General features: G+C 36.4%; 1 protein-coding gene across 1 annotated transcript in view; it reads right to left on the bottom strand.

The window, feature by feature from the left end:
- SLC24A3 (solute carrier family 24 member 3) overlaps positions 1 to 25,684 on the bottom strand; it is a 762,616-nt gene that overhangs the window by 654,876 nt on the left and 82,056 nt on the right. The window contains exon 2 of the mRNA XM_044660739.1: positions 2,865 to 2,990. Coding sequence (XP_044516674.1) covers positions 2,865 to 2,990 — 126 coding nt within the window. The remainder of the gene's footprint in view (positions 1 to 2,864; positions 2,991 to 25,684) is intronic.

The following is a 25,684-nucleotide window of genomic DNA, read 5'->3' as shown; positions in this document are numbered from 1 at the left end:
GTCAGAAGACCTGAATTCTAGTCCTATCTCCACCTCTAACTAGTTATGAGATTTAGGGCAGGTTATTTTCCTTCAGTATTTTTTTTTCATTTTTAATAGGAGGGGATTAGAGGGAAATATCTCCATCCTAATTTTTATTTCTAAAGTCTCATAATTTATAACCTTGAAACTTAGTGTGCTGCATGAAAAGTTGTTAAACTTGATGATATCCATGTTATAAAACTTTTAAAAAGTAAAAGGTACAACCAATCATAAAACTTTGTGCAAAGCCATCCTGGGCACAACCTTTCAAGACAGTAATAAAAACTCATCCAAAACATTCCTTTTCCCAATCAATGCAATTCAATAAGTATTTATTAAATTCCTACTATACACAAAGCACTGTTGATACACAGACCTGAAGAATAATAATAAACAATAGATAGCATTTATTTAGCACTTTCAGGTTTACAAAGCACTGTACATATGCCATTTCATTAAATCTTCACAACAAACTCATAAAGTAGGTGTTATTATCATTTCTATTTACTGATGAGGAAACTGATACAGGTAACAGTGAAATGACTTGCCCAGAATCACACAGTTAATAAGTATTTGAAGCAGGTTTTGAACCAGGACTTCCTGAGTACAGTTCTGGTGCACTATGTGCCACTCTACATAGGTGACTAAAAAGTCCCAACCTTCAAGAAAGGAGTTTATGTTTTAGGAGTTGTGGGAAGAGAGTGAATAAGAAGGGGAGAAGTATGGGTTATGACATACAAAAAAAATAAATGCAAGAAATTAAGGAGAGAGGAAAACTAACAAATGGAAGGATTAGAAAAGGTTCCCTGTAGGAGGCAACTAATTACACCAGTAACCCATTTGTCTTGGGTTCCCAGAGAGCAGAGTGGAAAGAATGCCAGAATTGAAGTCAGAAAGACCTGCATTAAAATCCAGTCTTAGAAACTTACTGCCTGTGTGACTATGGGTAAGACACTTAACACTGTTTGCCTCAGTTTCCTCATCTATAAAAGAACCAGAAAATAAAATGGTAAACCACTCCACTATCCTTGCCAAGTAAATTCCAAAAGGTGTTACAAGTTGGTCATGCATGACTAGAAAAGTGACTAAACAACAAACAAAACCCTTCTCACCTCTCTCTCCTAGAATCCTATGTTGCCTTCAATGCTCAGAGGGTCACCTCCTACTTCAATTCTTTCTTGACACTGTCCCTCCCCACATTGTTAATATTCTTCCCTCTGATATTATTTTGAATTACTTACTTCCAACTCTTCCCCCCAAAATTGTAAACCCACTGAGGACACAGACTTCTCAAATAGTAGTGATTCAACTGACTGTAATAGGAAAACTATTTACATGGCCCTAGGAAAGAAAAAATAGATTTCTAAATTGGATTTCACTGTAGGAAGAGCAAAATACAAATTTTTATGTACTGGTTGGCAAAAAAGGAACAAAAACTCAGAAACTAGTTAATATTATTTTATTTAAAAATAAGGAAGAACCATTCAACTGTTCTGAAAATGCTATTAAGGATCACAGGCCAGGCATGCTATTTTCAATATTGAGCCAGCATGTACTCTCTGCATATTTAACAATCCTTTACAAGATAAAGAAGAAAGTCTGAGTTTGTTCCATGATGTTGACAAAACGACATGCCAATGTTCCCGTGAAAGCAGACATCAGACACTTCCCCTCAATGTTTCAGTCTTCATTTTGGAGTTTCCACTTGCAGAATTTCTACAGATTTGATTAACTTCTTTTGAGTTCATTTAATGCACAATGTATTTGTGAACTATTAAAACATTAGAACGTAGCAATAACTTCATACTTTGTGTCTTTTGGAATAACAGGTGAACCTAATGGATCTCTGAATTTGGGGCCAAAGATTTGCCATGCTGCCCAATCCTTAAAGTGCGTGAAGGCTAAGATTATCTCTCAGAACAACATTAAAGCTTAGAAAAGATAACACTGTTTGAAGGGACAGTGTCAATGAGGCTTCAAAGCATTCTGTAAACCTTCAGAGGGCAGCCCTAGCAAGGTACTCTATCTACAAAGAACTTGCCCTTGGAGCACTTTCTAAAGCCTCCGGGTATTTCCTTCCATGCCTTCCATGTTTTAAAAACGGTGTTAGATGTTGGATGTTCTTTGTTTAAAATTCTCTACTAAAACACCTCAAATTTTCCAGAGGAAAAATACGACAGCAATCCAATTTAAATAAACAAGTCCCTACCACAACCACCCCTCAAGGTTGGCCATTAACATGACTGCCACACTGGCCCAACCATTTTAAGTTCTTGATTGTGATTAAGGACCTATTAGAGAAGACCATTCTGATGGCCGAGAAAGTCACAGAACGTCTTTATCCACCTCATATTTACACTTACAGAGAGTTCATGTATAGAAGATAAATAAATGAAAGCATTCATTTTCATTTCCCATAATATTGAGTTAGCTTTAAAGCCCCGAATGCACTCCAACTGCCTACATAGTTCAACATGGGAAGCCCTAACACATCTATTAGCCAGTACCTGCCACTCCATCAAATACATAAAAATGGTACATCTATTTTTGTTTCAGCTTTTCCCTGACCCAACTTGTAGGGGGAAATGAATTAAGAACACAGCCTATAATGCTCACTGAACAATGGGATTTTGAACCTGTAAGTCTTTTTACCAAATGGAAAAAAAATATTCTGGACCATCTATCTCTTTGAACTTCCCACTTGGAATTCAAAGAAGGAACAACAAGGAACAGCAGAACATTTTTTCAATCAATTATTCCATTAATACAGTGTGCTTCTGGAAAATAACATTTGGAAGAGACTACCACAATTGTAAGGTAAATAGCTAAGTCATCTTTCTTACCTGGTTCAGTGCAGTTTTTACCAGGCAGGGGTTCCATGTTCTCTGGAATCAAGGTATCATTCTTTTGCAGTAATCTCCTCCCATTCCACTTGTCGTTTGCCTCCATATGGTCAAAGATATAATAACCTAAAGAGAGAGAGAGGCAATAGTCTTATTGTTATTATTATAAGCCAAATGACTTTTAAGCACTTTGCTTTTAAAAACCATGCCCTTTAGGTATGTCAGCAGAATCATCTCTGTTTGAGAGCTGGAAACTAGAAGACTCGAACAGGCAATTCATTTTAGTTAGGATCGTTCTTATATTAAAGAACATAATCTATAACCCACTCCAATACCACTGTCTCTTCTTTACTGACTTTGACAGTAAAACCAGTCTACTTTCTCATACATCAAACACAGTTTGACAGAACAGATATGAAGAAACCCCCAAATATATGCTGTCAAGTACAACTGACAAGTATTGATGTGTATGTAGGAATATGTCATCAAGGACATAACCAAAAAAAGTAAGCTTGGGATATTGTTATAGACTAGATCAATGGTACTTAAAGTATGGACTGCATTCCCTGGAGGTCTCTAAGACTTATTCAGGGGATATTGAGGTGAAAATTACATTTATATTAATACTAAGAAATTATTTGACTTTTTGAATACTCTTCCCTTTCCAACTTTGGGCATATATGTATATACATATATACACATAAACATGGGTCTGAGGCATATTTTATTTCATCTGAGACCACTTATCACAACAGACTGAATGCAGAAGCAGATATGAGAATCCATCTGTCTTTTATTAAACCAGACATTAATGAGATTTGAAAAAAATGTAAAATGATTCAATTAATTTCTTTTGTTTTGGAAAATAGTTATTTTTCATTAAAACTTATCTGTTAACATATAGGTTTAGTATTATTTTAAGTTAATATTTGTAAAATTTTTCAGGTTTTAATTTCTAATATGGTAAATATTAATAGATATAACCCACTTCAGTAAAGATCATTGGGGTTCAAAAGTGTTAAGAGATCCTGAGACCAAAAATTTTGAGTATGGCTAGACTTGAACAAAAAGTAGAAGATCTCCTTCATATGTTGTTTTAGACCCATGTTGTCACCATAATGAAGAAGAAGAATGTAAACTCTGAAGACTAGAAGGAATATATTAATTCCAATTGCTATTATAATTAGATCAAATTAAGCCATGATATTTATTTGAATAAAAGATGGTGTGGCCTTAAAGCCTCAAAGTCAAGATCTTGGTTTTATATGTTCTAAGATATTTATAGCAGCTCTTGTTGTGGAGGCAATAAACAAAATGGGGGAGTACCTGTCAATTGGAGAATGACCAAACAAGTCATGGCATAAGACTATGATGAAATACTAATGTGGTATAAGAAATGACAAACAGTTAATTTTTTTAAAAAGCATGGGAAGACCTACATAAATTATGAAGATCAAAATCAGCAGAACCAAGAGAACATTATATGTAGCAACAGAAATATTGTTTGAAATATGGCATCTCTATGTCTACCTCCAGAGAAAGAACTGGGAAATAGAAATAATCAAGACATAGTTTTATACATGTATATATGTTTCTGTCAATGAAACCTTCTCTAGTATGGTGAAGGAGGGAAGGAGGGCGATACCTAGGAATTTTAATGCAACAAACTAATTAATTGTGTTTTTTTTAAAGAAGATGTAGGTTCAAGTTCTGAGTCTGACAAATACTGGCTATGATCATGGGCAAGTCATTTAAAACCACTCAGTGACCCAAGCAACTCTCTACAGCAATAAGTTGCCTGAGAAAGTACTCTATTTTGAAGGAAGTTCAACAATAGGAGCTCCATAGAGAAATGGAAGTATTACTCATGTCTCTAATCCCTCTCCCACCATCCTCCTAAAAAAACTATATCTAAACCCTTTTTGTTACGCTTATATATTCATATGTAACTTTGTTGATTTACTAAGCATTTCCCTTACAGTAACCCTGTAGAGCACTTAATATAGGTGATGTTATTCCCATTTTCCCAAAGAAGAAATTGAGGCTTGGATTACTGAGTTGATCCAACAGAGGTCAGAATTGGGATTCCAACCTCATTCTCTTAATTCCACATCCTGCCCCTTCCCACACCCTCCACTACATGACAAATAATAATTAAAAACAAAACAAAACAAAACACCAAACCCTCAAATGAAAGGAATAGCAAGTAGCAGATTTTCCTAGGGATGGGTAACAAATTAAGTCAATTTATAGCAGGAATTAGGAATGTCAGGAGCTAAATACTTTATTTTATTTTATTTTTTAAAGAAAAGGAAGTCAAGAATTTAAACAGTATGGTATAATGAGAAAAGCCCTGGACTTGTGTCAGAAAGCCTGAGTTCAAGTTCCAGCTACTTAGAAATACCTCCTTTCTCATCGTCAACTTCAATATTTCCTGGCTTCTTTCAAGTCTCTACTAAAATCTCACCTCCTGCAAAATGCTTTTCTCTATTCACTTTAATGCTAATACCTTCCTTCAGTTGATTATCTCCAACTTATCTTATAAATAATCTTATTTGTACATAGCTATTTGCATGTCATCTCTTCCATTAGACTGTGAGTTCCTGGGCAAAAAGGACTGTCCTTTACCTTTCTTTATATCCCCAGAGCTTAGCACAGTACCTGATCCATGGTAGGTGTTTAATAAATGCATGTTGACTGATTGATACATTGGCTGAACTATTTCCCAGGATCAAATGAGATGATAAACATGAAAGTGTCTTGTCAACTATGTAGATAGATCAATATGAAAACTATAAGGGATTGGTATGATTGTTATTAAAAGATGATTAAAAAGCAAAGAGAGGGGAAAGCTGGGCAGCTCAGTGGATAGAGAGCCAGGCCCAGAGACAGGAGGTCCTGGGTTCAAATCTGGCCTCAGAAACTTCCTAGCTATATGACCCTGAGCAAGTCACTTGACCCCCATTGCCTAGCCCTCACCACTCTTCTGCCTTAGAACCAATACACAGTATTGATTCTAAGATGGAAGGCAAGGGTTTAAAAAAAAAGTGAAGAGACTACATTATAGTTCTGGTTGCAAAGCCAGGGACATCAGAAGATAGGACCAAGTAAGATCAAATGAATTTAGATGAAGCAACTAGGTGAGGCAGTGGATAGAGCCAGACGAAATCAGGAAGACCTCATCTTCCCAAGTTCAAACTTGACCTCAGACACATTAGCTAGCTATGTGACCCTGGGCAAGTCATTTAACCCTTTTTACCTGAATTTTCTCATCTGTAAAATGAGCTGGAAAAAGAACTAGCAAATTATTCCATTATCTTTGCCAAGAAAATCCCAAATAAGGTCAAGAAAACTTGGATACACCAGAAAATGACTAAACAATAAGAAATGTGCTGATACTGTGCTAAGATCTGAGGTTACAAATATAAATAAAAAAGAAAGCCTACTTTTAAGAAGCCTATATTTTAATATAGAGAGAAAAGAGAGATGAAAATGATGGTGAGGACTAGCACACTCATATCAAGTAAGTGGACCTAACTGAGGCCAAAATTGAGATTCTAAACTCAGTTTCCTGACTCTTTACCAGTCCCCTCTCCAATACAGGGTAAACAAAAAAAGAGGCAAACCCCAGCCTGAGATGGAGGAAATGTTATGTAGCAGATTTTAAAACATGGTGGGAAAGTAGTCTGGAGAGTTTGGAGCTGAGCTAGGTTAGAAGTGAGGATGGACCAAAGAAACCATAGGGGAAAATACTTGTACAAAAATATTTATAGCCATGCTCTTTGTGGTGGCAAAAAGTTGGAAAATGAGGGAGTGCCTTCGATTGGGGAATGGCTGAACAAATTGTGGTATCTGTTGCTGATGTAATACTATTGCGCTCAAAGGAATAATGAACTGGAGGAATTCCATGTGAACTGGAATGACCTCCAGGAATTGTTGCAGAGTGAAAGGAGCAGAGCCAGAAGAACATTGTACACAGAGACTGATACACTGTAGTAAAATAGAATGTAATGGACTTCTGTACCAGCAGTAATACAATGACCCAGGACAATCTGGACGGACTTATGAAAAAGAACACTATCCACATTCAGAGGAAGAACTACAGAAGTGGAAACACAGAAGAAAAACAACTGCTTGAACACATGGACTGATGAGGACATGATTGGGGATGTAGACTTGAAACAACCACACCAATGTAACTATCAATTATATGGAAATAGGTCCTGATCAATGGCCCACGTAAAACCTGGTGGAATTGCTTGTTAGCTATGGGAGGAGAGGGGGAGGAGGGGAGGGAAAGAACATGAATCATGTAATCATGGGGAAAAAGTCAAAATTAATTAATTAATTAATTTCAAATTAAAATAAAAAAGAAATGAGGATGAATATAAAAAGTACAGATGGGAGAGGGGAGAGAAAGTGAGAAAAAAAAGGAAAGGGAATAAGGAAACAGAAATAAGGTTTTCCTGACTCTAAAAGGAAGGGAGATGGCTGCCCCTGATACAAATTGCAATTTTTTTGGCAGTTTAACAATGAACTGTTGAATCTGGATAGGAGAAGATAATCCAAACCACAAAGAAATACAATTATTCTAACTAGAAGCTCCTCCCTAAAGTAAAAAGCAGTCAGGGATATGACAGTATTAAATTTGGGATCCTTTCACAGGTAAGTACAGAATAAAGACCACTAAAAGCACTTCTATTTGGCTTCAGAATTTAAATCTCTTTTTTTGTTATGTACTATTTGATAGTCAAAAATGACATCCTACTTTTTGTTTAAGAATTGTTTTTCTCTTCACCTCAGTACTTATTCTAGGTACCTTCTACTCATTAGCCCCACAAAGGCAGTATTTAGAAAAACCCAAACAAACTACCCCCAATATCTTCACATAGCAAATAGATGCAATTATCATTTTAAAATCCTGCTGATAGCTTTTCACCCTCTCTCTTTCAGTGGCTTGGATCAAATAATGACCAAGAAATACTGGCTTTCAGGCATTAGGCTCCAGCTGGGATAAAGTTGGTAAAGTAGGAGCACTGAACATCTTTGCAAAATTCTCTTACTACTTAAAGTCCACCCACTGACCAGAAGAATTTGAGGCTTTTCGTGGATTTCCTCCCTGTCTCTTGCCTTTCATTAGTGACCAGAGGATCAGTTAGCCCTGTCCCATTAGCAGCAGAGAGCTGTCAATTCCTTGGACCTTGTCATCTTTAATAGGCTTCCATTTGGAAGCTGGTGCCAAGGTACCTGTTTCCAAGACAGAAGAGATGGGGCTGCACATGAAAGTGTTATGTCAGAAAAGGAGATGGCATTGAAGGGATTAGCATAGGCATTTGAGAGATCTCAGGTGTTCTTCCAGGACAGTCAATTAATTTATCCATAGCTGGTACTAACACACCTTTATTGTAATATCCACCTCAAGTTAATTAAATGGGAAAAATTAAACAAAGGCAAAAGTATATCAATTGAATATTGTAGGGGGTCAGAAAGGAAGACAACAAGATCTGTGGTTTCATTAATAAAGGTATCTTCTAGAGTAGAAACTCTTCATTTGTTATAATCTGAGAGTTATAATTTAGCCACTTTCATCTAGCTATTATATATCAGAAACCGAAATAAGGTTTTCCTGACTCTAAAGCTGGCCCTTTATATTCTAGCCATGCCTTTTAACTGTATTAAGAGCTTAATTAAATGTTTATGCCACCATGTCAATTAATAAACTCCAGAGATACAGATTTGTACTTGGAGCTAATGTATACTATAGTATGATGTATATTCTATGAAGTATAGTCTAAATAAATTTACTATATACATAAATATATATATATATACACATATATATATATCATATGCAGATATAGCATATTCATACATTTTTACTATAGTAAATGCCATAATTATTTATATCAAGGTATTTTCTACAATCAGCATCCAATAGACAGGGGTTATGATAATAGATTTATAGATTTTCAGAACTGAAATAATCTTAGATTTCAAATTACATCATTTTACAGATGGAGATTGAATCCTAAAGACATCAAAGAACTTGCCCATGGTCAAACAGTTAATTAATAGCGCAGTTCAATCTAGAATACAATCTTACTCCCATCCTTTTCCCCAGATCACCACATCACAGTATCTCAATGATGTGAATCTTTATAAAGTGACTGACAGTGCTCATTCAATGCCTTAAAAACCACTAACATGTTTGTTCTTCTCTGGCATATCTCTTAAAGTTCCACTTTATGAGGAAACTGGATAGGATGACTAAAAAGAAACATGTGACCTAGGCATCTTCTCCAGCTTCTTTGATATAGTTTAAGTTATAGTTCCCTGGAAGAAAGTCAACATATATTGTAGCAAGACCACCTATAGCCTCTAAGTATTCTTACCTATTTTATTGTGCACATCCCTCACAAAGTCACTATATATACTACAGAGTTCTCCAAGAACAGCCCAAAGCAATTAAGTAATTACACTATTAGCCCTGGCTCTTGAAAAGGTCAACAACTGGAGAGTATGGTGAGAATTTTAAACATAGTCTCAGAAAGATTTCTCCAAATTATTGCACTCTTTACCCCATCCATCTTTTCATTTATATAAAATGCACACACACACACACACACACACACACACACACACACACATGCACACACACACACAAGATATAGACTTCTCTTGTCTTACCAGTTCAACTAAGAGTAATGACATTCTGAGATGAAATATGAGGGAATGAACTTAAAGAATGAGGCTATATTTCCCACATTTCTCAAAAACAAGAGTCACGTCTATCATTTTAGTCCCTTTTTTAACCCTACCATCCCCAATTAGAGTGACCCACGTAATGGGTTGTCAAAGGAATTAGTGAGCAAAATAATAAATGTGCTAACAAAGCTCACTTGTGCCTAATCCTTTGAAGGGAAAATCAACAGTTATGCCAGAAATGCCAACTTTACCTCAAGTCAATGAGTAGGCAGATAGAACAGATCTTGCAGAGATGTGTGTAATTTAATGAAAGCATCATCATTCATAAAAAGCTAACGGTGGTCTGGTTCCATCATCAAAAGCCCTTTGTAACATTCATTTAGTATTTGTAAATGGTTAACTAAATTATCAAAAGCCATTCAACTCATAGATATCAAAGATGGCCCATGGCACAAGCATGTTAATCATTACATGCATATTAATCAATAGCAACAATTTCAATTAGTCCTAGATTACCAAAATGTAACACCATTCAATTGTGAAATGACTAGAATAATTCATCTCCCAATGAGGGTGCAATTGGAGGAATATGCCCTGTCTTGTCCAAAGTGGATTACACCAACAGAAGTCATGAGACTATCTCTAATAATAACTAGCTCCAAGATGTGAATTAATAAGCGGTTTAATGCTATGTTATATATTAAGGAAACTAAGAATCATTTTTCGAGATGAGGGAAGAGAGTTAAAGAGAACTAGATCAACATCATGACATTTTACTAATTTTGCCCAATGGACAAATTGCCTGTTTGGTTGTTTGATAAAGTCCGTAAACAAATAAAGCTCCTCTCTTTTAATGATTCACTAACTAGAAACATCACAAAGACTTTTCAAAAGGGCATAAATAGGTGAGTTCCTTCTAATTCTCTAATTCCCTGAATCTGGTAGAACACACAAAACCAATGTTGAACTTCAGATGCAAAAAAGCAAGTCCAATTATTATGTAAGAGTCTTGGACCACACTTCACTGATTAAAATACTTAAGCAACGAGAGATCAAGAAAGCAGTGCCCCTGGACACCTCTAACTAGCAATAAATTTGTGTCTCAAAGTTTAAAATATTTTCAGCTGATGTTATAATACTTGAAGATCAGACAATCCTAAAATAACAACAATCCCTTATGATTACATATCTCCTTTATTTACTCAAAGTAGGCTCATATCTTGTTTCATTTGTTCTCATGAGAGGACAGGCAGAGGCAATTAGTGTTGGAGCCATTTTACAGGCAAAAAAAGTGACTGAGAAATAAAGAAGAAATGACATTTATATACATGTTTTACCCTATTTGCAAAGTGTTTTACATAGTGATTATTTTTTATCCTTACAGCAAGCAAGGAAAACAAGGCAGTGATTTTATAAATGAGTTACTGGGCTCAGAAAGTGTTGGAACCTAGGCTTCCATCACCAAATCCAGTGGCCTTTCCACTGGGCTCACTCAAGGTTACAGCCTGCTAGAGCACAAATACAGCCATGAGATTCATGAGGGGGAAAGGAACAAGTGTTTATGAAGAGCCTAGTAAGTACCAGGAGGTGGGCTAAACACTTCGCAAAAGTATCTCATCTGATCCTTACAACCACCCTGTGAGATAGGTGATGTTATGATCAGTTAATTATAAAAACCCTTACTTTCTGTCTGAATAGCAATCTGAGATAGAAGTGGGGTAAGGGCTAGGCAATCAGGGTTAAGTGACTTATTCAGGGCCACACAACTAAGAAGTATCTGAGGTCAGATTTTAATCTAGTGCCTCCCAATTCCAGACCTGGTGCTCTATTCATTATGCTACCTAGCTGCCCCAGTTATAATTACAGTTAAAGAAACTAAGACTCTGAGAGGTTACATGATTTGGCATAGGGTCATATAGCTAATAAGTGTGTGAGATCTGATTTGAACTCAGGTCTTTCTGATTCAAGGTCAAGGTTTCTATCTACTGGAACATCCTCACTGAGGGATTTAAAACAGAGGGATGCAAAATGGTATGTTCAGTCATGGACAAGAGCAAATGTGGATGATAGAGCAAAAATGAAGGGACATCATCTCATTTCTGTTTTTCTAAAAAATATTCCTATGAAGCACTGGGTAGCCCTAAATCCTTTTCTTATGAGAGTAAAATGGTTAAATGCATTAGTTTTTTTATTATTATTAAATACCTTCTTCTATGTGCTGGGCATTGCTCTAAACACTGGGAATACAAAAAGGCGAAAACAAAAGAAAAAACAAAAAACAGTCCTTGCTTTCAAGGAGCATTAACATCAGCTGATACTGGTCAAACATCTACTTTGTGCACATAGTACAGGAAATTGTTGTTGTTCAGTCATGTCCGACTCTTCATAACCCCAGGGATAGCATGTCAGACTTTTCTACCCTCCACTGTCTTCTGAAGTCTGTCCGAGCTCATGATCATTGCTTCCATGAAATTAATGGTATTTTCTTGGCAGATACTGGAGTGGTATGCCATTTCCTCCTCCAGTTGATCACCTTTTGTCAGAACTCTCCACTAAAACCTGCCCATTTTGGCTAACCTTGCACCATATAGTCTAGAGTTCACTGAATTATGTACACCCCTCCACCAAGACAAGGCAGTGATCCAGGAGGGGGCACAGTCTATAGAGTACTGTTAATCAACATTTCTTTAGTATCTATTATATACCAAGAACTGTGTTAATTGCTGGAGATACAAAAGGAACTTATAATGACAAGAATTGCTTTTCTGAATCTTGACTCAAATTCCACCACAGATATTCATTAGATATGTGACCAAGTCATTTAACTCCTTTGTGCCTCAGTTTCCCCTCTCTAAAATGAGATGCTTGAATCCATTCATTTCTAAGACCCTTTCTAGCTTTAAATGTATGATCCTATGGCCACCTCTATAGGGTAAGATGGCACCAGCCAGTAGTTACTTCTCTTGCTGGAGAGAGTGGTTACAAGGTCATAGAGAAAAGAGAAATCAAATCAAGTGAACAAACATTCATTATGAGCCACTATATACCAGGCATGGTGCTAAGTCCTTGGGATACAAGGAAGACAAAAGATAGTACCTGTTCAAAAGGAGCTTCTGGTGTGATGGGGGAGATGACAAGCAACCCACTAAGTGCAAACAAGATATAAACAGATTAAATTGGAGACAATCTCTGGTGGAAGGCACTAAGATTAAGGAGGTTCAGAAAAGTCTTCTCAAAGGAGGTGGGATTTTCACTGGGACTTGAAGTACAAGGAAGTCAGGATATGGAGATAAGAAGCAAGAAAACCCCAGGTTTGTGGCACAGCCAATGAAAATTCTCTGAGTCAGGAGTTGAAGTGTTTGAGTTACAGCAAGGAGCTCAGGAATAAGGGGTCCTTTTGCTTGGAATTCCTTGCAGTTCTTGCAAACACTTCTTAAGAATAGTTCCCTATTCTCACCCTTCCAGTTCCCTGTAAATTTACAGCTATTTAGAAGGTCCTGCTACATGAAGCTCCACTTTAGCAATGTCAACAAAAACATTTGGCCCTCATCCATAGCATTCTTGGCTTGGGCATCTCCAAGCCCTGGAAATTGCATGTTGGCCTAATTAGCTCAGGGGAGGGTGGGAGAATAGAAAAATGGAAAAGAAGGGGAGGTAACAAGGGGGGGTACATGCTCACATGTCAGTGGCATATGCAACCTATATGATTTCAGACTTGGAGGAAAAAGAAAGTCCTGTTCAGAGAAAGCAGAGTATCTATTATAAGTAAAATGAAGGCACATTTCTCAGCTAAGAGACTCAGGCCACATGTAATAAAAAAAAAGTCTAAACGATGCCAAGTTTCCATTACAAAGCTGTTCCTTGCCTTTCTCTCCAACAGGATGCCATCGAATAATGCAACAACTCTGCAAATAGGGTTTTGATAGCCAAAAGACTTGCTGGACCTTTGTATCCCTCTGAGATCCCTGCCTGGGGCTCCTAGGTCCAACCTGGCAGGCATCCCCGAAGAGACAACCTGGCACAGGGAGACAATAATAGGTCCTGATAAGAATAATTGTCTTTTCCGTATGTGTAACACCTGTCTCTAAAGAACTCCAAATCCATGGAAATACTGGACTGGGCCCGAGGATAAAGAATGAGGAGGAGTAGCTACTCACTTCAGCAAAGTGTATTAACCCTTTCAATCCCTCTCAATACAACAGATATATATCAACACTCCCACCTCCAAGAACTATATTTTCTCCTGAAAATAACCTGCTTATTTAAAGGGGTCCAAAATGATAAGATGCCACTTAATCATTAGGGCTGTCATTCTGATACATCCTCCACAAATCTGAGAGAAGGAACTCAACTGTTGTGTTTTGTATCTTTTGCATGAAAGAAAACTGAGGCTTAGTAGATCATTTGATTTTTGCATGAGGTGTCAAGAGATCAGTGGCAGCAACAGAAACAAAACTAAAAAATCTAAATCATAATTCACTGCTCCAGTAGAGTTCCCAATAGGCATTCTCAACAAACATATCCACAAAGGAACTCATTTTATTTCCCCCTAAATCCTCCCCACTTCCTACCTTCCCTATTATTGTAGAAGGAAACTTCATCCTTCTAGTCCCCCAGACTCACAACACTGAAGTCACTTTCAACTCTTCGATATATCTAAGTTGTTGCTGAGGCTGTTGATTCACTTCACGTACACCTCTTCCTCTCCTCTAACTCTGCCACCACCAACACCATCACCCCCATTCAACCGTGATAGAAAACTTGGGTCTTGTGGGGCATCTGGGTTGCTCAGTGGATTGAGAGTCAGACCTAGAGAGAGGAAGTCTTGGGTTCAAATTTGACTAGAGATTTTCTAGCTGTGAGATCCTGGGCAAGACATTTAACCTCCATTGCCTAGTCCTTACTGCTGCCCCTTTGCCTTAAAACCAATACACAGTGTTGATTCTAAGACAGAAGGTAAGGGATTTTTTTCTAAAAGTACTTTGCAGTTTCACAAAAGTTATCTATCCTGTACTCTTCCTCCTTTGCAACAATGGACCAGCTCACTGTTCATCTCAATTATCTATCCCTGATAAATAAAATATTGGACAGCCCTTATAGAGTATCTATCTACTATCTTATCTATCTAAGTTAAAATCTGGGCAAGGGACATTCTTCATTCAGTTGACCTTTTTTGTGTGGATGGACATACCAAGTTTCTATAAGCAATGAAAGATGTCTTCCATGAAGTTCTATGTTTTGGGACTTAATAGAAGCAATATCCACAATCTCAAGTATTTATTCATCCACAGAAAGTCCCTTCTCAGGCTAGACTCTTATCAGTGGCTAATATTTTTGCAAGTCAGTTAACAAATATTTTTAGATATTTACTATGAACAAAGCAGGACAGGTAAGTAGTACAGTAGATAGAGTACCAGACCTCGAGTCAGGAAAACCTGAGTTCAGATCCAGCCTTAGACATTTACTAATGGTGAGACCCTGAACAAGTCACTTAACCCTATTTGCCTCAGTTTCCTCATCTATAAAATGAGCCAGAGAAGGAAATGGCAAACCATTCCAGTATCTTTGCCAAGAAAATATCAAATAGGGTCATAAAAAGTCAGTTACAACTGAAACAACTAAACAATCACCACATGCTCTAGATCAGTGATGGGCAAACTTTTTTAAAGAGGGGCCCAAAGGAAAGGAAATGCTCATCTGTCAGTCTGTTTCTAAGGCAAATCTTTCAAAGTTTTATTGTATTGTATCCTACTCATTGTATTCATCAGATTAGGAATAATGTCACGTGGCCAGATAGAACATTTCAGGAGACCACATCTGGCCCACAGGCTGTAGTTTGCCCATCACTGCTCTAGATAGTATACTCAGTGGTGAGGATATAAAGAAAGACAAAATATATCCATGTTTTATGAATTGCCTAGTGTTTATCATCAAATGTAATTGAACAGGAGTATTTCAGTTGTTATATCTTCCAATTAGTCTTGAACAATCTTGATAATCTGTATGTGGGAGTAAGATAAACTGTAATGCAATGTTTTATTTTACCAAGTCTATTTGGCATGGTTTGGGGTTTGTTTTGTTTTGTTTTGTTGGTAATCAATGAACAATAAATACTATAGGATTTTATATTTTCTATACTTGTCAGTCATCTACAAGATGGCAAAGATGTGATCTACTATTGAACATCATATGTGAAAGCTAGATTGTTCCTTACTGATGTATTTAACTAATTATACTTTTATATATATTTTTTTACTTTTTGCTACTACTCATTCAAATTTAGGTGCAGCTTTACTGGTGGACAATGAATGAATGAATGAATGAATGAATGAATGAATGAAAAAGCATTCATTAAGCACTTACTATCTATAAAGTACAGAGTTAAGTGTGAGGGTTATAAATAGTGAAGCAAATAGACCCTTCTGTCCAGGAGCTCACATTCTAATAAAGACAAAATATATGTGAAATTTTAGCAAAAGTCATGTGGAAAAGACCCATAGTCCTAAAGGGACAGTAATAAGGCACATAGTAATAAATCTTCTTTAACGTCAATCAGTCAACACATATTTACTAAGTACTTTCTATGTGCCTACTATTGGGAATATGAATGAAGTCAAAAGATATTTCTTGTCCTCAAAGAGCTCACATTCTAATGGAGGAGATAACACATAAATAACTAGATATATGCAAGGTAAGGGCAGCTAGGTGATGCACTGAATGTCACTGAACCCTGTTTGCCTCAGTTTCCTCATCTGTAAAATGAGTTGGAGAAGGAAATGGTAAACCACTCCAGTATCTTCTCCAAGAAAACCCCAAATGGAGTCATGAGGGATCAGACATGACTGAACAACAATGAAATACAAGATGTTTTTAACTGATAAAAAATATCCATTTCTGATGTTTAACTGTCCATCATGCCCATGATAGTAGGAAAAACTTTCTTTTCCTGAAATTCAGTTGCTTTGGTGGCTGAGAATATCTGAGCTAAACTGCTTCCACAAATAGGAGTCAAATCCTGTTTCCCCAAGATTGATTCCATTGGAGGATGGCATGGGCTAGAAACAGGGGTGTAAAATGTAGGGGCATTACTATTCCAAGACTATTAGGTCTGGGCTATCTCCACATGAGTCTGAGGTGTTGGAGGAGGTTACTGATAGAGATGTTTTAACTTACATGGTACTTGCAAACTCTTGTGTTTCCCTTAAAACATTTTCTATATAACAACTCTGTGAGGAAAGTAGTACAAGTGCTATTATCCTCATTTTTAGAGATGAAGAAACTGAGGTTGAGAGAAATCAAGGGGATTGCCCATGATAACACAGCTAGTTTGCACAAGAGCTGGGAGTAGACTTCAGGCTCCCTGGCTCTATAACCAACTCTCTCCTTACTACGTCTTAAGATTACTTTATAATAAATCCTCAGAGGATAGTCCCCTTAAGTACATAAAAAGGAATACTCTTGCCCCCAAAAAGAAGTGAAAAAGAGGATTTTCTTTCCTTAACTACTCTAGACGATGAATTTATGGTCCCCTGTAGAGGAAGAAGGAAGGAAATGGATCCATTGCCCTATAACTGAGATTTTTCATTAGATATTTCAGCTGAAATTTAAGCCTACTTCTTTATTGTTTTTCACTCTTTGGAAATTAAAACCAATGATTCAGAAGTTGAGGTTTGAGCCCCAATAAATAGATCTCTTCCAGCCAATTGGGAGAGAAGGAGCCAACATCTAAATGGAACATGTGCTGGTTCTCCTCAATTGCTTTAAAACATAAAAAGAGAAGGCTAAGGAAACAAAGATTGGGATGAAGTCCAGGGGAGAGGGTACTCATCAGTGTCTTGCCTTGAATTGGAAGACAAGCTCAGGGCTGAAAGGATCAAGCAACATCATTTCCAAATTTTGCTCTTTTCCATTTTGTTTTCAAACCACCTCAACTGGGTGAAGGGAATTTAGTATGAAGAACTGCATGGCCAGAGTTGGATTCTTTTTTTTTCTTCCAGACTTTAATTCATTCCAATTCTGCTATGGCAATTACAGGCATCAGCCTTCACGCTTAATTAAGAAACGTTCTCCCATTATCAGAGTACTGAATCTCAACTCCAAGCCGAACCTATTTTCAAGTTGAGGTTTTGCTGCTTGTCAGCCGTAGCCTTTTCTCTTGTGCAAAAGAGAAGGAGGGGAGGAAAAACCTCTACTCCCACTCCCCAGTTTTAGAGCTGATATTCTTTACATGGGTCATATCCTGTACCTGCCTGAGGCCATCTCATTGCCTTCCCTGAACAAGACAGAACAAAATAAAAAGTAACTAGAAAAGGATTCTAGAGGGTTTTGGAGAAGGAAACTGACTCATTTGAGAAAAAATTTCTTCAGCCATCAGGTTTCTCAGCCTGTTAGTAGTTTACTGACGACATGAGGTGGGGAAACACATAAGATTAATAGGAAAATGGAACACTTTTCTGCATTTCTGCAAGGTCAGTGACCACTAAGAGGCTGACACATGTTCCTTGCAGCATCTAACCTGATAAAAGTATTGATTAAAAGTTCATTACTAAGAAAAAGGAAATAAGTCTCTTTCCTACCCCAAGGCCTGCTTGTGCTTCCAATCTCTGATTCATATCTATAAGGGGACATATTAGTGGCTTTGAGAAAACTCTCTACCTTTCCCCATCTAACTCTTTTCAATCTCTCCTACAAATCTTGAACAACAATAAAAAAGAAACCAGAAAACACCTAAACAAACTAATCCATAATGTTGTGCTAATAAAAGACTGTTGGTAGACTGTTCAAGATTATTTTCCCCCTTCTATTCTCTTCTTTTTACCCAAGGAAAATGTACTTGTCAAGAGTGGTCTTCTGCAGATGATGCCCCAACCTTGGCCAGTCCCCAGCCTGGATCAGCATTTCATGAGGGGCCTCAGCCATACTGACTTCACTTCTGGCTCCACAGACCCTCTGGCCTTCACTTCTACACCAGCTATCTTGTCCCTTCAAAGGGACTCTCCTACTCATCTTTCTAACTTCTCCTGATGTCTTACCAAGTTGGAATGTAAGCTCTTTGAGGGCAGGACCTGTCATGTTTGCTTGTATTTGTATCCGCAGATTTTACCACAGTTCCTGGCAAATAGTAAATACTTAACAAATATCTTAGCTCTCTATCGATCCCAAAAAATGATTCTTATGGTGGGTCAGAAATAACTCAGGACAGATTTTTTTTCAAAGACCACCAAAGCAATCTAGCAGCATATAGTAGGGGTAGATGCAGCCTTAGAGTTGCCTTACGACTACCCCATATTATATGAAGTCAGGAATTTCTTCTATTAGAAGTACAAAATCATCCTTAATGTTAGATCAATCTTTAATTAAGTATTTCCTTCCAAACCAATCAGGAGAGAAGGAGTCAATCTAAATAATAATAATATAGTGTTTTAAGGCTTATAAATAATTGCATTCCGTATATTGTCTCATTTGATTCTCAAAACAGCCTCTTGAGATAGATGCTCCTTTTATTCCTATTTCAGAGCTCTGAAAACCAAAGTTAAGGGACTGATCCAGGATCACATAGCTAATAAATAGGTGAAGTAAGATTCAAAATCAGGTCTACCTGATTCCAAGACCAACATTCCATCTACCATGCCACCTAGCTGCCTCAGGAAAACATGTACCAGTTTCACTCATTTGCCTTAAGGCACATACTTTATTTTTAAAGGGGAATAAAGAATTGCATAATCTGAACTAGATGATTAGCTCTCCAGGTGGGGAAAATGTCTTTACTGAATCTGACCTGCTACCCTATAATGCTTTGGGCAACATATAAGTCAATTCTGTCTAAGGACATATTCTCTCAAGAAGAATATAAATTTAACAAGTGCAGAAACAGTGTTTAGGGGAAACATGAAGTTTGTATCCCTATTAGTTAGTACAGTGTTTTGCACACAATGGGTACTTTTCTGATATTTACTGAATGAAATTAATCACCATCCTTCAAAGCAAAACAATACTCTTTTCCCTCGGGAAGCATGAAAATACATTCTAGCTATGACTCCAAGCCTTGAATTGAAAGCTAGGGAGCTCCAGAATTATTTTCAACCTACCTGTGAGATCAGATGATTTCAGGCAATTTTCAGACTATTTCCTCATCTGAGAAAGGGGGATAACAACATATTTCCAACCTTACTATGTTGTTTGTATTGTATATTAACCAAGTTCTATTATACATCCAGAAAAGTTCTGAGTTACTTATAACTTTCTGCAAGCTGACTGAGGAATTCTGTTAACTATTTGGAATCTAAGCACTGATTAGAAAGTAAAAACGATCTAATTCATCCTCCTTACTTTAGGTATTTCTCTTTATCCACCTCAGAGAAATAAACATCTTTCTTATTTATTTTTTTTTAATTTTAAACCCTTAACTTTTATGTATTGACTTATAGGTGGAAGAGTGGTAAGGGTAGGCAATGGGGGTCAAGTGACTTGCCCAGGGTCAGCTGGGAAGTGTCTGAGGCTGGATTCATCTTTCTTATTTTTAAGGACCTTCAAAGGAGGAATCTCACAGACTATTTGGGTGACCCATTCCATTACTTAATGATCCTCACTAGAAGGAACAACATTCCCTTGGATCTATGCTAACTCCTTCCCATTCCAATTTCACTGTGCCTCCTCTTCTGACCTTGGATGAGACAAAAATTAGTTGGTCACCAAAGTACATTATTGTTGCCTCTTTTTCTCTCATTTTCAGCTGAAATAATCTCGAAATGAGTAACAACAACAATGAACAAACTCCTAACAGTTTCAATCCCACAGAGACTTTTGGAAATCATAGAACTCAAGTAAGTCAAAATATAAAATATTCAGTTATTAGTGGTGTGGTTGCATGCTTTATTTGGTAAATATTTCATTATTCAGCCTTCTGTCTCTCATGTTCCTTGCTGAAATTACTTTGAAGGCTGTTGGAAAACAATAGTTTAGGAGCAAAATTTCTGGGTTTTCTCTATTTAGGACAACCTCCCTTTCCGTCATTACCTTTTAAATAAAGCTAAGGTAGTTGTTGTTGTTCCTCTCCCTACCTCCTAGTCGTTGGAATGGGCCCTGTAGACACTACTCTTCCCACAGCTAACCTTTATAATTTTTCTTGGAAAAGGTTTCAGAAACCGAGGCTCATCTAGAAATCTTCTGATTGACCCTAAGGGAAGTTATTTACATAAGCTTTGCGCTATTCCCTCACCTACATCTTTGCTCAAATTATTCTCTGTGACTGAAAGTCCTCTCCTATCACTGTTGGCCCAATTAAAATGTTATCTCTTCCAAGAAGTACTTGCTGATCGCTTTCAATAAAACTGGTCTCTTTCCTCTGATTTCTTGTGAAACTTTGTGTGAACAATTCACATGCCACATCACAGACTTTCTTATGATATCATTATATTATAAATATTAATTATACTTCCTCTCCTAGAAAGTAAATGCTTTGAACGGAGAGGTTTTCTTTGTTTCTCCAACAGAGCACTAAACAAAATATGCTTTCAATAAATATTTATCAAATGAACGAATGAATGAATAAAGTAATAAGTATGATGAATGAAAGAAAAACAAGGTATTCTAGGTTAACACTTCACAGTTCCTGGTACCTTAAAATCTAACTCTGAAATGAATAAATAGTCATAAAAGAAACAGATGACTACAGAAAGTCAGAGAGAAAATAAAACTTATCTTGCTTTCACCAGTTTAAGGATTGAATCTGGCAGAGTGAAGGTAGTGCATTGGGAGCAAAGGAAATGTTTTTTTAAATTTTTTTTATTTCTAAAGCAATAATTCCAGGGTCTTATAATAAAGCCTCCAAAACAGTCTACCAGCCACATCTTGTCGATAACCATAAGATATTCAGAAGCTAACACAAAAACCATGGGAAACCAGCCATGTGTGGCTAGTAGAAACCATACTATGGGATGGTGGGGTTGAAATACTGGAATCGAGGGGGGCAGAACCAAGATGATAGATTGGAGGAAGTAACCTAGCTGAACTCTTAACATGCTTCTCTAAACAACTTTAAAATGTTTACTCAAATAAAATTGTACAGTGGGGAAGCCAACAAAACTTCAAGGTGAGGCAATATTTCTGACCGAAGAAATATTAGGAGTTTCACAGGAGAAGTCCCTATCACTAGGCTGGAGATCTATTTAGAATACATGCATCAAGAAGAGGCAACAAGGACTGCAGCAATAGTAGCCACAGCTTTGGGACCTTTCAGCTTAATGGTGCCAGACAACTGGTCAGAAAGAGATTATAGAGTACTCAATATTAGCACTGAGTGTAGCTTGTATTGAGTGGCAATTCCAAGTATGTATATGCAGTTCTGGGTACCAGTTTTAGGGAGGTGAGGAGCAATTATAATGGGTCACAAGAGAGCAGTGGTCATGGTCCATTTCCAGAGCCAAGAGGAAGCAAATCAGCTGCTCAAGAACAAGGACTTCCTAAGTAAAGACCATAGCATGCAACAGAAGAGCAGTGATCACACCTCTCCCCAGATTACACCACCTTAAAAGCATTGAAAACTTGCAGACTAACAGAACTATCTATGAAAACAGCAACATTAAAAAAAGCCTAAAGCTTGGCACAGTGCCATCTCCAAGTAAATAAAGTCCAACTTTAACATAAAGTTTAAAGTAAAAAAAGAGCTAGAAAAATAAGCAAAACAAAAAAAGAAATGAAGCTACTTTGGTGGTAGACAAGACCAAGACATAAATTCAGAAGATAATGGCATGAAAATAGTTACAAGCAAGCCTCAAAATAAAAATGCTCATTTGACCCAAGTGCAAAAAGAATTCCAAGAACCATTAAAGAAAGAGATAAAAGTAGTAGAGGAAAAAATTGGAAAAGAAATGAGGGTGATACAAGAAGATTATGAAAAAGAGAATTAGTAGCTTGGTAAAAGACACACAAAAAATACTAAAGAAAATAACACTTTAAAAAACAGAATTGGCCTCATGTTTTTTTTTAAAAAGACACAAAAATTCACTAAAGAAAAGAATTTCTTAAATAACAGAATTGGTCATATGGAAAAAGAGATTCAAAAGCTCACTAAAGAAAATAATATTCTAAAAAATTAACTTTGGGCAAATGTAAGGCACTGACTACAAGATATATCAAAACCAATAAAACAAAGTCAAAAGAATGAAAAAATAGAGAAAAATGTGAAATATTTTATCATAAAAATAGCTGACATGGACCAAAGTTAGAATAGATAGATGAGAGAGAAGTTAAGAAATGTTGAAAGTAATAATAATAATAATAATAATAATAATAATAATAATAGACTCAGACATAATATTTCAAGAAATTATTGGTGACAGGTGGATTAGTGCTTAGACAACTAGGCCTGGAGACAGGACATTTGGATTCAAAGACAGCCTCAGACACTTCCTAGCTCTATGACCCTGGGGGGTCACTTAACCCCAATTGCCTATCCCTTACCATTCCTCTGCCTTGAAATTGATACTTAGTATTAATTCAAAGATGGAAGGTAAGGATTTTAAAAAATAAAATAAGTTATCAAGGAAAACTGCCCTAAATTCAGTGTGTAAAGTAGGAATTGAAAGAATCCACTAATCATCTCCTGAAAGAGATTCCAAAATGAAAATTCCCAAGAATATTATAGTCAAATTCAAGATCTCCCAGATCAAGGAGAAAATATTGCAGGCATCCAGAAAGAAAAAATTCAAACATTGTAGTGCCCTAGTCAGGATCAGATAAGATTTGTCAGATTCCACATCAAAAGGCTTGGAATATGATATTCTGGAAAGCAAAGGAGCTAGTATTACAACCAAGAATAACCTACCCAGGAAAAGTGAGTACAATGCTTTAAGAGGGGAAATAGATACTTAATGAAATAGAGAACTCTTAAGCATTCCTGATGAAAAAACAGAGCTGATTAGAAAATTTGACATTCAAACACAAGACTCAAGAGAGGCATAAAAAGATAAACATAAAAGAAAAATCATGAGGGGCTTAAAGTTAATTTCTATATGGGAAGATAATTCATAAAACTACTAAGAATTTTTTTTCATAATTAGAATAGTTAGAGGGAGTTTACATAAAATGAGGGCCATTGTTGTAAATCAATTAGGTTGGAAAGATTTCCAAAAATAATGAAGGGGTAACAAAGAGAAATGCACAAAATAAGTGGGAAGGAAGAAGTAGAATGAGGAAAATTTTCTCACATAAAAAAGGCATGTAAGAAAGAGCTTTTATAGTGGAAGGGAAAATGGCATTGGGGCAGGGGAATCAGCAGAATGCTTAAACCTCATTCTTATCTGATTTGGTTCAAATAGAGAAAATATATAAATACTTAATTGTATGCATCTTTCCTAATAGGGAATACAGGAGAGGAAAGGGATAAGAAAAAGAAGAGAGGGGATAAAAAAAAAGGAGGACTGATTAAGGAAGTTGTAGTTAGAAGCCAAAGAGAATTTTGAGGAAGGACAGGATAAAAAGAGAAAGAGTAAAGAGAAGAAAAAAAAGGTACAGGAAAAGATACAGTGAGTAATCAAAACTGAATATGAAAAGGATGAGCTAACTCACAAAATAGAAGTGGATAGCAGAATGGATTAGAAAATAGAATTCAACAATATGTTGTTTACAAGAGACATACAAAACAGAAAGACACACAAATAAAATAAGGGGCTGCAGAAGAATCTAATATACTTTAGCTGAAGTGAAAAAAAAAAGCAGGGGTGATAAACATGATCTCAGATAAAACAAAAGCAAAAATAGACCTAACTAAATGAGATAATCAGGAAAACTACATTTTGCTAAAATGCATCATAGACATTGAAGCAATATCAAAAAAATTTCCAGCAAGTTTCTCTGAAAAAGGACTAATTTCCCAAATGTATAAGAAACTATGTCAATTTTATAAAAATAAGAGTCATTTCCCAACTGATAAATGGTCAAAAAATATAAGCAGACAGTTTTCAGAAGAAGAAGTCAAAGCTATTTATAGTCATATGGAAAAATATTTTAAATCTCTATTGATTAGAGGAATACAAATTAAAACAATTCAAGTACTACCTCACACATATCAGTCATGACAAATATTGGAAGGGGTAAGTGAAAATAGGTACACTAATGGACTGTTAGTGGAGCAATGAACTATTCCAACCATTCCAGAGAACAATTTGGAACTCTGCCCAAAGAACTATAAACCTGTGCATACCCTTTGACCCAAAGAGATCAAATTAAAAGGAGAAGACCTATGTATACAAAAATATTCATATCAACCCTTTTGTGGTGGCAAAGAATTAGAAATCGAGGGGATATTCATAAGAGGGGGAATGGCTGAATAAGTTGCAGCATATGATTGTGATAGAGTACTAATATGTTATAAGAAATGACGATGGATTTACTTTCAGAAAAACATGGCAAAACATACAAATTTTGATATAAAGGGAAGTGAGAGGAACTAGCAGATAATTGTGCAGAGTAAAAGCAACATTATAACAATAATCAACTGTGTAAGTCTTGGCTACTTTGATCGATACCATGATCTAAGATAATTCCAAAAGACTCATGATAAAAAAAAATGCTATCCACCTCCAGAAAAAGAACTGATGAACTCTGATTTGAAATTGGAGTATAATTTTCTCACTTTTTTGTTTTATTTTCAATATGTCTGATATGGAAATATGTTTGACATGATTTCACACATATAATTGATATCATATTGCTTTCCTTCTCAGTAGGTGGGAGGAAGGGTGGGAGGGAAGGAGAGAATTTGGAACTCAAAATTTAAAAATATTTTTTTTAATTTTATAAAGAAAAAAGAAACCCTAGAATCAAAATTATCCCATTTTCTTAAGGCTGAAAAAATAATCTCATCCAACAATTTCCTACCCCGTCCCCCACTAAACATGTACATAAGTCCATGCGGATTGATCCATGAATTCTACAAAGCAGCCAGTGCTGGAGGGTACAGGTTATATATCAAGTTGCATGCATAAATTGAAGTATTTAGGACATGTGTTGGATAGGGCCAAGAAAAGAGAAGGTTACAGAATGTGCCACAGGAATGTGGACCAACTTTATGAGTATAACTTGGATCACTGGTTATGAAAATTCAATCAGTTAAG

Source organism: Gracilinanus agilis, chromosome 2 (genome assembly GCF_016433145.1).
Source record: "Gracilinanus agilis isolate LMUSP501 chromosome 2, AgileGrace, whole genome shotgun sequence".
Lineage (NCBI taxonomy): Eukaryota > Metazoa > Chordata > Mammalia > Didelphimorphia > Didelphidae > Gracilinanus > Gracilinanus agilis.
This window is presented reverse-complemented; position numbering and strand designations above follow the sequence as displayed.